This window comes from Phaenicophaeus curvirostris, chromosome 5, assembly GCF_032191515.1.
Source record: "Phaenicophaeus curvirostris isolate KB17595 chromosome 5, BPBGC_Pcur_1.0, whole genome shotgun sequence".
Taxonomy (NCBI): Eukaryota; Metazoa; Chordata; class Aves; order Cuculiformes; family Cuculidae; genus Phaenicophaeus; species Phaenicophaeus curvirostris.
This window is the reverse complement of record NC_091396.1, coordinates 19,086,980-19,102,881: the sequence shown is the minus strand read 5'-3', so window position 1 is coordinate 19,102,881 and position 15,902 is coordinate 19,086,980. Positions and strand designations below refer to the sequence as shown.

The 15,902-nt window shown below is 39.3% G+C and overlaps 1 protein-coding gene and 1 long non-coding RNA gene across 5 annotated transcripts in view; one reads left to right on the top strand and one right to left on the bottom strand.

The window, feature by feature from the left end:
- LOC138721106 (mucin-5B) overlaps window positions 1–1,716 on the top strand; it is a 46,593-nt gene extending 44,877 nt beyond the window's left edge. For all 4 annotated transcript variants that reach the window (XM_069857776.1, XM_069857777.1, XM_069857774.1 and 1 more), the window contains 2 exons: window positions 597–720; window positions 1,283–1,716. In XM_069857776.1, coding sequence (XP_069713877.1) covers window positions 597–720; window positions 1,283–1,457 — 299 coding nt within the window. In that variant the 3' untranslated portion in view covers window positions 1,458–1,716. The remainder of the gene's footprint in view (window positions 1–596; window positions 721–1,282) is intronic.
- Window positions 331–12,798, bottom strand: LOC138721144 (uncharacterized). Its single transcript, XR_011337515.1, has 2 exons — window positions 12,456–12,798; window positions 331–828 (listed from the first exon to the last, which is right to left on the bottom strand). It is a non-coding gene; the product is annotated as an uncharacterized lncRNA (long non-coding RNA).
- Between the last annotated feature and the right edge of the window lie 3,104 nt (window positions 12,799–15,902).

The following is a 15,902-nucleotide window of genomic DNA, read 5'->3' as shown; positions in this document are numbered from 1 at the left end:
ACTGTTCTTAGAGCAGCAAAACTGCTTTGTATCTCACAGCAGAGGTTAGAAGTCCACTCGCAAGTGATGTTAAATATCTGCTTCATTCTTCCAATGGAGATGCTAAAATTCTTTGATAACCTTTTCCATATCTTTCAATAGCTGAAGTACTGTTAGTTTGAACTATATTCCTGATAAGAATATTTGTAGAAAATTTCTCTGCATTCTTCCACCTGGAAATTATATGGGGAAAAGGGTCTTTTCTTCTGCAGCATCCACCTAGAAGTCATAGGTTTTTAGAGTCACATATGTGATTTATAGCAATTTTTTAAAACCCAGGCCCTTCATATCTCTTTTAGGTCTTCGTTCAACTGTATCTTTACAAGAACTTATAAAGAAATCTTCATATAAGCTAGCCAACAAATAGCAAAATTACTTGACCAGCAGGAAATTACATTGCTGAACTAGTGCCTCTTGGCACCGTAGGTTTTTTTGTTATGCATTTGAACTGTAAAAAGTTTTAGTAGGATGATCTGCCCTTGGTTTTCTAGCAGGTACCTTTCAAAACATTTAGTCCCCGGTCTGAAGAAGTGTAACAGAAGTGTTCTCCTACACAGGTATTGATCTGCCGCATAAATGCAGACGGAATGTAAAAGAGCAGTATATTGTCCATGACAATTGTAAGTCAGCTGCTCCAGTCCCAGTGCCCTTTTGTGAAGGGACATGCAGTACCTATTCTGTGTAAGTAGGAAACCTTTCTCTGTCTTCTCGAACGTATGGTCTTCTTGGGTTCTTGTCGCCAATGGGCTGCAGCCATTTGCCCTCTTCCTACTGTTTAAAAGGTCCTGGCTGGGAAAATAGGCATGCAGAACAGCAGTCGTTAGCAATGTTACTAAATGTTTTTAGTGTGGCAGTAGTGCCTTATCTTAGGAAAATAGGCCCCTTTGAAAATATATCAGCTACATTTATTAACTACCTGATCTTGAATATGTCCTTATGTTGTTTTTGAACCCCTGTTTCTTTCCTGCTCTTTGATCTCTGCATGAATTCTTTCTTTCTGTCTTGTCAGAATGGGCCTAATACAAAATCCTCGAAGTTACCAAAATTTTCCCCACTGGTGTCAGGTTATCTTGCCCTGCATGGCTAATAGCATCCTGAGGAAAGACTGTTATGCATAAGCAGAAAAATAGATAGGAAATTTTGCTACTCTGCTTCTTAGGGTGTCTCCATTTGGAGAAGCAAATAGGGGTTAGTTTGGGAAGACAACAGGCAGCAAACTGATGTGCTAATCTCATTTCTGTAGGTATTCCTTTGAGGCCAGTGAAATGGAACACAAATGCATTTGCTGCCATGAAAAAAGGAGTCACAAGGTGAAGGTGGAACTGGTTTGCTCTGAGCATAAGAAAGTCCAATTCACATATGTTCATGTAGATGAATGTGGATGTGTGGAAGCAAAATGCCCAAAGAGGAGAACATGAGTATCAACTAAAGGAAACACTTCAGCTCCCATTTAACACTTACCTACCAAGTGACTAGTTTAGAGAACAGCTGTGAGTAACCTTCAAGTGACCATACTCTTGTGCTTTTTCCTTCTGGTATTATATACAGTTATGGAAATTAGTTCGTGATTTTATTCTAAATGTTTGTGGAATAAACCGCATTTCAAAAAGGACTTGTTCTCCTGTTTCAGTGATGCTGCTAGCAGGACAACGTGGCTAATGTTTTTAATGCTATTGGGGTCTAAATGAAATTTATTATGAGACACTCTAAAGAGAGCTGATGCCTTTCAGATGTCCTGTCTGAAGAAAGTGCACATTGTGAAACCATTGCCATACGCATCAATTCGTTTCCCTTAGAAAGGAAACAACAGTCACTTCCATAACAGTGGTTCCATAACACTTCCATAAGAGTGGCAGGGTACATTTGCATTCTTCTCCGAAGTGGTCCTGAACCTACTTTGGCTGTGACCCCGGGGTCACTGGAGGACAGCAAGGTGCTTTTTTCCCTTCTGCACAGTAAGTACTGCATCAGGAGTGTAAAAACATGATTTACATATACTTAACAAAATACATATACTTAACTTTAAAAAAGGGTGTTTGCACCCTTATTGTCAGTCCTTATCTTTTGGAGTTTTTTATTATTATTTTATATCAGAATCTGGGCTGTGTCTCAGGTGAGAGATGGATGTTCAATCTCACTAATCGTTACATGAGTATGATTTGTGTTATAAACAACAGACTTCCAGCTAGTATGTCCAATAGTACTAGTGACAGAGATCATGATGATCCAACAACACCTTCAGTTTATGCAAGGAATGCAGGTGCTTCTGGTACTTGAGCACTATGTGCTTTTGTGACTCGAAAGAGAATGGAAGATTGTGACTTTATTAGATTGCAGTGTCCTGTAGCCTGCTGTATGGGGGCTTTAGGAATTGTTTTGAAGGGAACGCTTTTGGGCTGACCAAGTAGTTATGAAGTGCATTATCCTTTAGCTTTCCATTTTACAATGCAGTGGCTATCGACCCCCAAGTTTACTTTAATTCTTTTTAATGATAAATCATTCCAGCTGATGTCACGTACTTTCATGTGTGCTGTTTCATTATCGTGCTAATGATTGTAAAATTGTGTGGATCTTTGTCTTTGAATAAGCATAGGAATTCAATGGTACATATTTTTCTCTGCTCTCAACTGAGAGTCCCATGCTTATTGGCTTATGACTATTGTGGTGCAATAGGACAGTCTGTGTTATAGCTCTGCAGGATTCAGCTCAGATTGTTTTAACTAACCTGTTCTCCAGCCCATTTCTGGGATGATTTGTCTCAGCCTAAGACTGGTGTAAGAAACTTTGGGAAGTTATCAGTTTCTCAGCACTGGGGATTTCAAGAGCCAGGGTAGCCAACTTACAGAGCTAAAGTCAGAGGAGATGAATTTCATCCTTTGTTTTTATTCTGTTTCCTTATAAAGAATAGAAGACATCCTGGGTGTACATAACAATCACAGTGGGCATAGGTGCACTGCAGATATCTTCGGGAAACATGGACTGAAAAATCAAAAAAAGGTGTTTATATTGAATTAATGAATCATGGAGTCATAGAACATCTCAAGTTGGAAGGTATCCATAAGGAACCAAACTTAATTCTCCCATTCCCAGCCTCTGCACTTGTCAGTGAACCAGTTTGATTGGTTATAAATGATAGGAATCTCCAAATAATTCGGTTATCTGTCAGTGCAATGCAACTCCCTTGGAAGGTGTGTGGTGCAACTGCTTGACAATGAGGCTCATATAAAAATTCATATTAGCCCAGAAAGCATTCTAACTGATACAAATCAAGTGCATGCTTTTACTATGCAGAGAACAGCAGCAAAAAAGGACATTCCTTTCTTGCCTCCTTGCCTTTCCCTGAGGGGAATGGAATCATTCTTGAGTGCTTTTGTCATCAGAAGAATGAACAAACTCTCTAAGTAGTCAGATACACACTCATGTCAACCCCACAAATCATTCTCAGCAGGATGGCTTAGTGAGGCCTTTCCTATCTCTACGTTATCTTCACATGAGAGAATGGCATAAAACACAATCCAGTCTTACCATGTGTATTTAGATTTCTGTTCTCCTGTGAGTTTTAGTGTTGATGAGACTTTATACAGAAACTGAGAGTGGCATTGATTATACTCTCCTGTTCATTTTTGGCTTGCATTTTGCTTTTCAGATAAATGAAAAGCTTGGACAGAAGGAATAGTCCTACCTCCAAAGTACTTTTGAACAGAGGATCATGTGAAACCTCATATGCTCCTTCTCCTTTTGTAGTTACATCTGGCACTTAATTTACTCCCTCTGTCCAGCATCTAACTGGCTTGTGCAATACTATTTATAGCTCTGATGGTCAGGCATTAAAGTGAACTCATTGATCATCTGTTTGCATGTTCAAATTCCCATCTAGCTGAGATGAAGCCAGCAAGACAAGGTCTTTTAAATGAGATCTTTTGGCTTCCTCAGCTCAGAGTCAGTCAATGGATCAAACATTTGCCCCCTACACAAACACACAAATGTACAGAAACACAAATCAGCCTGAAATCCGCTCAGTCTTTGGAAAGCGTTACACTGGAAGAAAATAGATGTAATGATCCACTTGCATGCTGCCCCTTCTTGATGAGTGGGTCTGCCTCTGCATGCAGCAGCATTTCCACTTGCACAGAGCAAGCCGGACTGCAGCTGAAGTATGTGTGTCCTTTTCCAGGATATTATCAAAAGCACCACACCAGAACAGGCAAAGTTGAACACAGGTGGCTGTTCCAGGAAAAGCTTCCCTTACTTGACCATGATCCTGTTGCCACTGCTGTGTGGTCATTTGTGAATGGTCAAGCCCTTATCTGTAGCCCCAGGCCATCTATTCCAGTTAGTGACTAGTCTCTGCAAGTCCAACTTTTCCCTGGAGTAATTCAAGAAAGATCAGTGGCATGGCTCCAAGTACTATTTCTTCCTTTTGCGTGAATTCTTTACAACAGTATCCACTTCAATAGGGTAACTCCAGGAGAACCAGCATTCAACTGAGCCAGTTGGACTGGGGCTCAACTGGTTTCAGCCTGTAGCCATTCTTTTCTTATCATGCAAGGATGGTACTCCCACTCACTGAACTGTTCTGAGGTAACATAGCAGGAAGTACTGTCCCATATTGCTAGAATAAATATTTGCTGGAGATACCGCCTCATGTCAGGTGAATAAGTCCTAAGACACTCTATCATGTCACTAGTGTGTTCTGAGCCTGAGTTGCCATTATGAGAGTTGCCCATCACTTTGTGGCTTGGACAGGTCAGTTCTCAACACTACTTAGATGTAGTTTAGCTAAATTCTTGTTCAGATTTTGTTCCCAGTTATTTGTGATTGCAAATAGGAAGAGAAAATTAAAAATGTGCTCTGGATTTTTATTTGAGGAGAAGGACTGTTCTTTTATGAACTTTTCCACTAAGTGGATACTCTGGCTGTGTAATCACACCTCTGCTGTTATCTACGGTGTGTTGTATCGACATCGATCTATTCTGGTATCTAAAATCTTAAACTGAAAACAAAGCCTGTGAATTGAAAATGCCCTCTAATATAAAAGGAATTGTTTAAAAGAATGCTGCACCTATTTTTTTTCAGTGTACCTGCTTAACAATTAGAATGAGAAAGTTGCAATGTAAACATGAAAAAATTCGTCTAAATATCACTCAGGAAAGTTATCTGATTAGTAATGAACCAGAAAAGAAAATAATCTGGCAAATTCGATGTATGTCTTGCAGGTAAGGGAGAGGCAAAGCATTGGGTGCTCCCAGAGGAGTGCCTGACTCTTCTACAGATTCCTGTGCTCAAATACAAGTTCTTGGCCTTGTTTATATTTCTTTTCTGATCGAAGATAAGGATAAAGCTAAGCCTTTGTTTCTTTTATGTTTGTAACATTTAAGTTCATAAAGCCTTTTTGCAATAGTATGTAACATGCTATTTGCAAACCTGAAGCAGCTACACTCACTTTCACCAGGCATTCCAAACATCCTTTAGGAGAAAGAACTGTGACAATTTTCCAAAGACACCAAGATAAAAGTATCAGTTGTGAAAATCTTTCTGGTTTTTACACTTCAAAGGATCTGATTATTCAGTATCTTTAGGATACAATGCAGTCTCAGTTTACCTTGTACGAGGCCATTCTCACATCCATTTAATCCTTTGACAACAGCAATCCCTCTCTTAGGAAAGTAACCAAATGGCCCTGTGCCCACGGCCTTGGCTTTGCGTCAAAAGCAGGCCAGGGTTTGGTCATGAAGCTACGTAGAGGTTGTAATATCTTATGCACTACTTTTCTCGAGGTGTGAAGACTCAGTTTTCATCAGTGGTCACTAAGACAGTTGAATCGATACTCCCAGGCTTTAATTGAAAGATTTTCTTAATTCAAAGGGAATCTGTCCAGTGGCTTCCTGTAGGCTGATGTCTCTGTTTACAGATATCCACGTTTCACTCAGGACTGCATTCTGTGAAGGCCAGTTTTTAAAATATCCTTCTTGTCAGAAAGAATAGTATTTAGCTACCAGTCCTCCAGAGGATTCAGTGCAGTGAGGTCTCCTGTTGATATGAGTGAAGAAATCAAGGAGGACGGGTAGGCTCTTGTTTACCCCATCTACCTAAAACACCCATGTGTATAAACTAGGACTTGAGGCACTATAATCTTTCTGTGCGATTCCTGAAAATTGCTATGCACCTTACCTGAGAGCTTAACCATTGTCTGCAAACACCTCCACCTCTCCCTCTTTTGAATTCATATGCAGTCTAAGGTAAGTACAGCCCTATCTTGTCTAGATCCTATACAGCAATGTAAGTTGATCTCAAATATCAATTTTATATATTTATAACAGGAAGTGCCATGTATTTACTGCAAATTCTGCCAAACCTATGTCCTGCCTTGAACACTTCAATCATCCTCAGGATTTTCAGTGATAGACACTTTCACAATGTTAAGAACAGTTTCTTTCTATTTTTTTTTTTTCCAAATAGGTTCTTTGTTGAGGACTTGATCTCACTTACTTCTAACATTTATAGTGGTCTTGTATATTTTCATTTTACTCCCTTTTATTGTATTAAAAACAGTCCTTAGTAACTGATTTCATACTCAACCCTGACACAGAGTGAATCACATTTTGATCTACATCTATGTCCCTCAGCATTACTTCAGCAAATCAAAAAAAGCTTAAAATTGGGCTAACTTAGCAGGCTGGGTGTTTACAGCTATTCCTATATGTTTTGTATGTAAGTTAGATTCAGCTTGAATTTCTGAAGGCCACAGAAGACGTCCATAAACCCTTTTGTGTTTCTGCTCAGAAGTGTTGTTTCCATGTCATTAACTCTCCTTTACACTGCCATTCAAAGATAGTCAGGAGGCAAGTCCATTGCCCCTCCTTTACAGCATCTTGCCTTCACTTCTTTACATAACCAGACGTTATTCCGTATTGACTGATCCACTTCTCATAATACCATAAAACCTTGGCTTAAAACCAGAGTTTAATCTGACCCTCAGTGAGCATTGTCCTATAAATGAAAGGCTACCAAAGTGCAATATGGCCATACCAGCTGCTACTTTATGGGCTGAAATTAGCTTTCCCCCCAGGACTGTCTCTCTCAACGACCACAGCAGATACTTCACATCCCCAAGCAGCCCAATTTCTTTCTAGATTGCCCACTCAGACTTTGTGTTTAATCTTGGTGATGTTCTGTGGCTTTTTCAGATGCAGACATTTCAAGTCAGGCAGAGAAAAGATTCCTGTGTATGCAATTTATGCTGTATATCCATCTTTCTTTATTTTTACCCTAGGAAAATTTTCAGCAAAAAATTTTCACTGATACAATTTGTCACACCCTTCCTAAATAACTAGTTTGGGAAATCCTTCAAAGATTTTTTATAGCCTGCAATGATTCTTCTGCATGGTGAAGTGTCTGAAGTCTGTTTACCGAGAACCAGAATCACCCCTGTGGTATCAGTGTTTTCCATCACCAAATAAATTGGACTGGAAATTTTCCCAGAGACATCTGTGCCTTTCTAGCGACAAGTAGTTGATTATCATAGAAGCATAGAATCATAGAAGAGTTAGGGTTGGAAGGGACCTTAAAGATCATACAGTTCCATCCCCCTGCCATGGGGACATCCCACTAGATCAGGTTGCCCAAGGCACCATCCAACCTGGCCTTGAACACCTCCAGGGATGGGGCATCCACAACTTTCATTAGCAAATGGTTCCAGTGTCACCACTCTCATGGTGAAGAAATTCTTCCTTATGTCTAGTCTAAATCTGCCCTTCTCCAGTTTATATCCATTCCCCTCATCCTATCACCACAAGGGACTACAAATAGTCCCTCTCCAGCTTTCTTGTAGGCTCCTTTCAGGTATTGGAAGGTCGCTATAAGGTCTCCTTGGAGCCTTCTCTTCTCCAGGCTGAACAAGCCCAACTCTCTCTTCCAATGACTGGGTGATATTTTTGTATCCTGTGTTGAGCTGCTCAGCCTAGACTATAATAATGACCCTTATAGCCTTTGTAAGGAAAAGCAGTTTCAGGCAAATTCTCACCCTACATCTGGACTTTCATAATTGGATAATTAGGTATTCAGCTACTGGTCATGCCAAGACTTCTGGCAGAAATAGAAGCTATTCCTATTAATTCACCTTTCTTTCTACATAATAACTTGAAAGACATCTGAAAACAAATGCACAAGTTAAAAAAGCAAACAAAGTTTTCCCAGCAGTCTCATATTTTGCTCTCAGAGCAATGCTTGAGAGTGTGCTTGGCTTCCCTGACTGTTTTTATTAATAACTAATGAAAGCTGCTTGCTTTTGGTGTTGATTTTTTTATTGTGAAGTAAGAAAGGAATTTCTTCGCATCCTGGACATGAGTGTTACCATATTGTTTTAGGCCCACCTGGCTGTTTTTTGTCCTGGGATAGCGTGGCACTTTTGATAACAAAATTGTCTGTTCAATTAAAGTCATAAAGAAACGAGTTGTTATTTTATTAACAGTTCTACAACATTATATAATATCACCCTTGCTCATAGATACTGGGGGATTCCATACTATAGTTACTTTTCACTGGTACTGAATCACTTGGGAATCTCTGGATTCTAATAGCTCTGAGCCTGACTCTTTTCTAGTTTCTAGTTTCTAAACGTGGAATAGTTCAGGAATTATCTTTTATTTTAAATCACAGCATTTTATTACAGCTTTAAAACAGAACTATATTTTTATTTTTTTGTTTCTCTCACAAGGTGGGCTGTCTTGCCTGAGAAAGTTTCTCCTAACAAAACAATGAATAACGAAGTTTTTCATTATCACCAGCAAAGCTGAATACTTTGTACATGGAGCTTGTAAAACACTGCAGTCTCCAACTACTTGAACAAAATAGGCTGTTGATAATGCATGCAAAGGCTTATTAGTAATTAAGAACTGTTTCTTCTTGTTCCCGCAGTCAAAACAAAGGAGTAAACATTGAAATATGTAATCTTTGTTGCTAAAGGATTCTGACTGGACTAGCAGGTCCTACTTCATTTGCAAAGCTTCCTTTGAAGGAAATACAAATTAATTGTATGTTAAACCTGCACTTCAGATGGAGACATGAGATGACTCAGTATTGTCCTTCATAGTGAAATATATGCTTATAGCAGCAGATACTGAGTGTACAGAAAGCCATTTGCTCTCTATGAAAAACTTCACCTGTCATTCAATACAAGATAACATTGAAAGTGGTGTTATGATGTGATAGAAACATGGTGCAACGGGATCCCTAGCAAGCCAGTTAACTGAAGTGGAATATTTTTAAAGTAAAAAACAGCTCTCCTAAGCCCAAAAAAGCCCCAAATGGATACTACAGTTCCTACAGCCGTATTTTACTACAGTACAAAATATCAATCTCATTAGGGTGACTCTCAGCAGAGGAACTGCAGAGCTGTTGAGTGCATCTGATTTTAAAAAGTTTGATTAAACAGGTTCCCTGCCAGCTGTGTTTGTGAAGAGTAGGTCCTTTCCCCTGAGTTCAGCATCTGCCATCATCCCTGGAGTTTCCAGATCTCTTCAGGGTCCATGTGAGGCCTCCTTCTCTCCCTCATCTCTGAAGTCAGGCTTTGGATTGCTGTCAGTAGCAGAAAACTCCCCCTCTTCTTCTCTCCCTGTCTGCTGTTCTGTTGCATGCTTGTCCCATACCTCTCATACCCTATCTAGATCCATTTACCCTCCCAAATCTTTTCCCAGCTAAGCCTGAGCAGTTACTCTCAGGAAACGAACCATCTTCCCTTCCTTGAGAGGGTTTACTTCAGGCTCTAGCAAGCATTGGGCAGTTCCCAGCATCAGTGCTGACTGAAGATGACTTGATTGAGAGCAGTCCTGCAGAGAAGGACTTCAGGATATTGGTGGATGTAAAAGTGGACATGAACTAGCAATGTGCACTTGCAATCCAGAAAGCTCATTACAGTCTGAGCTGCATTAAAAAAAGCATGGCCAGCAGATCAAGGGGGTGACTCTCCTTTTAGTCTGTATTTCTGAGACCCCATCTGAAGTACTATATCCATCTTCTGGCCCCCCAGCACAAGAATGACATGAACCTGCTAGGTCCAGAAAGAGAGCCATGAAAATGATCAGAGAGCTGGAAGACCTGTCCTGTGAAGAGAGCCTGAGAACTGGCATTTTTTTCAGGCTGGAGAAGTCTCTGGAGAGACCTTACAGTCACCTTTCAGTTTATAAAGGAGTCTTGTAAGAAAGATATAGAAAAACTTTTTACCAGGGCCTGTAGTGACATGACTACGCACAGCAGTTTTAAACAGAAAGAGGATAAGACTGAGTTGGATATAAGGAAGAGTTTTTATATTTTTTTTTTTTTTACAGTAACAGTGGTGTGACAATGGAACAGCTTACCCAGAGAAACTGTGAATATCTAGTCATTGGAAGTTCTCAAAGTCAGGTTGTATGGGGCTTTGAGCAACCTCAGCTGGTGAAAGATGGTCCAGTCTGTAGCAGAGGACAAACCCCAAATCACTCTATGAAGCTATGATTCTAAGTGTTGTTCTTCTCTACAGAGACGCACCTTTTTACAAAATATTCAAGAAACAACAGGTATTTTCACCAAACTACAAATCAGTAATGGTTACTCTAGAGACTTATATTTATAGTAAACACAAAGACCAATGAAAAGCATTGCGGTGCTCTGCACTCCCCTTAGGCAGAGGAAGCCACTGCACTACTTACCACCACCACTAAAAATCCCTCCTTGCTTGTTGTCTGGGCCTCTAACTTGCCAAGGCACACCAAATGGCTTTCTAGTTGTTTAATTTGCAGATGACGTCAGCCTTTTTACAGGCTTTTGTCCCACAAAAATGTTAGCAAAGTAACCGCATATTGTGATAACTGCTGCTGTTAAAAAATATCACATGTAATTGCATCACTGGAACAGAAACCTCTTTCAAATCTTTTCCCCTTCAGTGACATTGTTACTCTTCAGTTCACTACCAATAGTCAGTATGGTGCCTTATTTATTTTATATAAAACCTGCTTTTCTTTGAGCAAAGATTTGCAGTACTGTGTCAGGAAATAACCTTGGTCTGGACTTCTTGCAGCATTTTAAAATATGACAAATTGCCAAGGTGATAAAAATCCAGAAGTGATTTTTTTTTATACCTTTTTGGCTTAGATTAGATTACTATTCTGCTATAGTAGTAGTATTATTTGTGCTCAGGCTTTTAAGTTGTACCAGCGATATTGTAGGCATTCCAGAAATGAAACTTTATAAAGTTCATTCACTTTATATAAAGTTCATTCACTCTAGTAGGTCTTGATGTTTTCTTTACAATATCTAGCGAGTACAATTAATACAATGATGGTACTAACAGAACAAACTGAAAGCCAAATGTCTATGTTACATCTAAAAGTTCCAAGATGCTTTCTCATCTTTTGATAGAGGATTAGCCTAAGATGCATCCACAAAGATAAAATTTTAAGGAAAAAAACCCCCACAATCTGAACATGTGTCAATCCTTGGTAAATATTTTCTTCATTAACTGGATATTATTTTTTATTTAAGGGAAACATGGAGAAAAATTCTTTTTAAATCAAATCCACGGCCTTCTATTTCATAGAAATAGAAGCATGATGAGAATTTTATTTATAATCCTTATGGTGATATGTAACTATTCTTAAATATTTTTTCATTTTTTTTCAGATATAACTTACGATTTCCTGCTTGCATTTTGATAACTTTTTTTTCTTCTGCTTGCACCAGGCATTCTATCAATACACATGTTTCATCAGTTATGCAACATCTTACTATGATTGGCTTTACACTAATTTTAGCATAGCATATACATGCACATAGAAAATATTAAGTACTTCTGATTGCATTACCTTTTAGTCCACTTGAAACAATCCTATGTTGTTATTGCAGGTGTTATTGTTTTTTCTTAGGCTAATATAAGCCAGAAAAAAAAATCATTGAGCTCAACAGAATTTTAGTGAGACAATAAAGAAATGGTGTGAAGAGTTATAGTTTTGTTTACAGCAAAGCGTTAGACTTAGTAGTACTACATCCATCTGTTTGTGTATCAGTCCTGTTTTTTCATGTATCTTGTATTACAGTTCCTTTAATTCCTTTTTACAACCAGAGTCCTTCTATCTCTAAATATGAATATTTGTTGAGAGCAAAAAGATCTGATGATGGCAGAGCTTTTTCAGGGGAAAGATAAATACCCAATTTGTATATTTTTGTGCACACATTATCTGCACCCAGAAAGTCAATACAAGAAGGGTGGAATATTCAACAGGTTTTACAGAGGTATTTGCTTTTTCTTCCTTAATCTGAAATCAGATATAGTTTGTAAGCCATCAAAAGTGAGAGACCTTGTAACAATTTTTTCTTAAGGAATGGCAAAGGCACAAAGCCCTGTTGGGTTTAAGGTAGAGATTAATGCATTTATGAGTGATTACCTGATGCGATTCCTTCAAGAAGGGAATCTGGTGACCTGAGAATTCTCTTCCACTTTGAGGTTCTTAGCAAATTTCATGGGTAGACCCGAGACATCAGTTTTAGTGGCACAAGTCAGGAAGGCCATGCTGGTGCTTTTAGTTCACGCTAAAGTCCATATGTTGTTTGAATAACAAGTTCCTGACTGTTGGTGCATTTCTTTACAGAGAGCCAAGTTAAACTTCATCCTCTTGCTTTCAGTACATGATTTGACATAAATCATAGCTGCAGTAGCGTGTCCAGGACCTTTGCCAGACTGCACATTAACATAGCTGTAAGTCCTGAGGTAGAATTCATTACCAACCTCACACACTGTGTTTTTAGCACTAGCTTTATAATTTCTGTTCCAATTGTGGCGATGTCACTGAATGTCACCTTATCTTATCTGTGATCCTTTCTTCACCATCAGCACACTGATCTCGAAACATGAAGTTAAATCAAGTGAATTGCCTGTTTTCTTTTGCTGTGTTTCACAGGGAGATGTGGAGGTTTGTGAAAGTGTCTCTGTTTCATGGTTCATGTGCAGTTTTGAAATTCACCGTCACAAATTTAGACTCTCTTGTGCATTCATACTGCAAAAAAGGTGACTGTATCTCCTTCATCCTACCTCAGCCATATTTTCATTTCAGGCTAGCAAATCCTGTGGGACAAAGTGCTACTTCAAGAGCATTCTGTCATGCTTTGGGAGGTCCCAAAGGAAAACATTACTGAAGCAAACTGCTGTATGTCACTAGTGGTGTTCTTGCACTGGACAATGTTTACTTTTTAAGACCTGTGTTCAATAGAGGCAATAAATCCTTTAATTGCTTTTCATATGCCTGCTGCAGCACAGCTAACCTCCTGCTTAACTTGCCAGGCAGACTTCAGCAAACACTGTACATAGGAGAGGTGAAAAAAGGCCCAGACATAATGACAGGAGAAAATTTGTTTTTCTGTTGGCAAAAGCAACTATTTCTCCCTAAATCAAATGGCAACACAATGGAATCACCCCAAAATACAGCATATTGTGTTGCTTTTAGTTTTTAGCATGGGAGTTTGTGCCATCATTGTTCTTTTCAGTATACCGGTAAGCAGTAGTGTTTACTGTACAATTTCCATGGGTTCAGCTTTTATGCTTAGTTAATTACAAGGAAGCAGCTACAATTTAAAGTCAATGCAGTTCTGAAATGGCACAAAGTGCTACCCAGATAAAACCTTTGTATTCTGTGATTGAGCAAGCTCTTTTGAACAGCTTTTAAGGCACTACAGACTTGGTTCTTCCTATCCATGTCTAGCCCTGAGCCTTTTTCACCAGGTAACGGTGAACTCCATGTCAAAGGTGAATAAATTTAAGAGTTCAGTAAATTTTAAATATAAGCATAAGTGGCAGGAATAGCTGAGGAGCACCAGATGATCTGCATGGTGTCTGGAGAAGTCCTGTGGCCTGTCATTCAAAGCACGTGGACCGGAAGATGACAACGGCCAACACTATGAGAAAATATAGCTCCAGAAGGCTTCTACTGTGTTCACTGGAGGTGCTAATAAAGCAGTAGTGAGATAGATTCAGGTCTGCTAGACAACAGTGCTGTTTTCTTATAAAAATGACCCAGACTTAAAGAAGCAACTTAGTTGCAAAGACAATTGACTCATTTTCCTTCCTTTTAAACTGTAAATTAGGTTCACAATATGGAAATGCTCCTGTGCAACAAACTTCCTAGTAAATGACTAAAATCAGCTGCATTCATTTTTGTCCCAGTGATGTTACTAAAGATTCGTTATTTATTTAGAACAATTCAATTTTTTTTAATGATCCACTAAAGGTGAGTCTCTGCAGAGCAACATGTTAGGGTAGTTGCAGGAAGGTTTGCCTTTAAGCTTGCCAGATGCATTGCACATCACCCAACGTCCTAAATGGTTCCAGTAAACAACAAAACCAGTTCTGGTGACACTACTGGCTTTGGAAAAGCTGCTTCCTAGTGAGGTTCCTCACTTTTTTTCCCCCTTTCCTTTATATTCAGCCCATCCTTTTCAATGCCTGTTTAGAATTTTGCATCCATCTTATGTCTTGGATCTGTTTATTTTTTCAGGTCAGTTTATCAGCAAATGCTGGCTTGTTAAAAAAAGAATGTTTCTGATGGAAACTAGTATGGGAGCACGTCTCTCATTTTACCTTTGACTTAAATTAAATATAAATCCTGGAAAATAAACCAAGTAGTGAAACCACACCTCTTGTTCTGCTTTCTCCATGTATATTGGCTGATTAGTGAATTTACTGAAAGCTTATCTCCTTACGGAAGTGAATTTGGATTAAGGGTGTGTGTATGAATTTAAACTGTGCTCCTTGTCATTGATCAGCTTCCTGGGTGATTGCTTTTATTTGGGAATTAAGAGTGATCTGTGCACAAAGCATAATCAGAATAAGATACACTTTCCAGCTTCAGAAAGCTTTTTTTTGGTTTTGGTTTGGTTTTTTTTTTGTTTTCCTGAACTGCCTTCATCTACAAATGAGATGCTCCAAAGAAGTACGGGTGGACGAGGTGCTAAGGGGCATGGTTTAGTGTTTGATAGGAATGGTTGGACTCGATGATCCGGTGGGTCTCTTCCAACCTGGTTATTCTATGATTCTAAGTAGGGAGGGCAGGAAGGCAAGGGCTGCACTACTGGGCCTATAGAGCATCAAGCATGCACCCACAACCTTTTCCACAACCCACGTGAGCTGAGAGAAGCTGAGATAAAAGACATGTATTTGCAGTTGCAAAGTCTCCGTAAGCCTTCTGTGAATAATTTGGCATCTTGGACAACATTTACAATTCTTCCTTATTCATGGACATTTACAGTATTTTTCATAGAGGCAGAAGTGTTTATGACCTGGCATCCTGTATATATTCCACCATGCATACTTCCATTTTGCTTACCCATATTAACCTGTGGTTTCAGCTCCTGTAGCCAAGCATTTGTTTCTTCTTATTCTAAACTGGCAAATAATAGCCATATTGTCAGCCTGTTGACTCACAGGGCAGGGCGTTTCTTGCACTGTTATTACATCTGTCTGATAAAGAAATCTTGTCATATCACCCACGCACAAAACATTTTAAGTAAACCATCTTTCCCTAATTCTTTTAACTTTCCATAGACTTAGCTAAGGAATATGCATTTTCGTAGAATCATAGAGTTGTAGAATGGTTCGAGTTCGAAGGGACCTTAAAGATCATTTAATTCCAACCCCCCTGCCATAAGAAGGGACACCTCCCACTAGATCAGGCTGCCCAAGGCCCCATCCATCCTGGCCTTGAACACTTCCAGGGAGCGGGGGGATCCACAACTTCCATGGGCAACCTGTTCCAGTGCCTCACTGCCCTCATTGCTAAGAATTTCCTCTTTATGTCTGGTCTAAATCTTCCCCTCTTCAATTTATAGCTATTCCCCCTAGT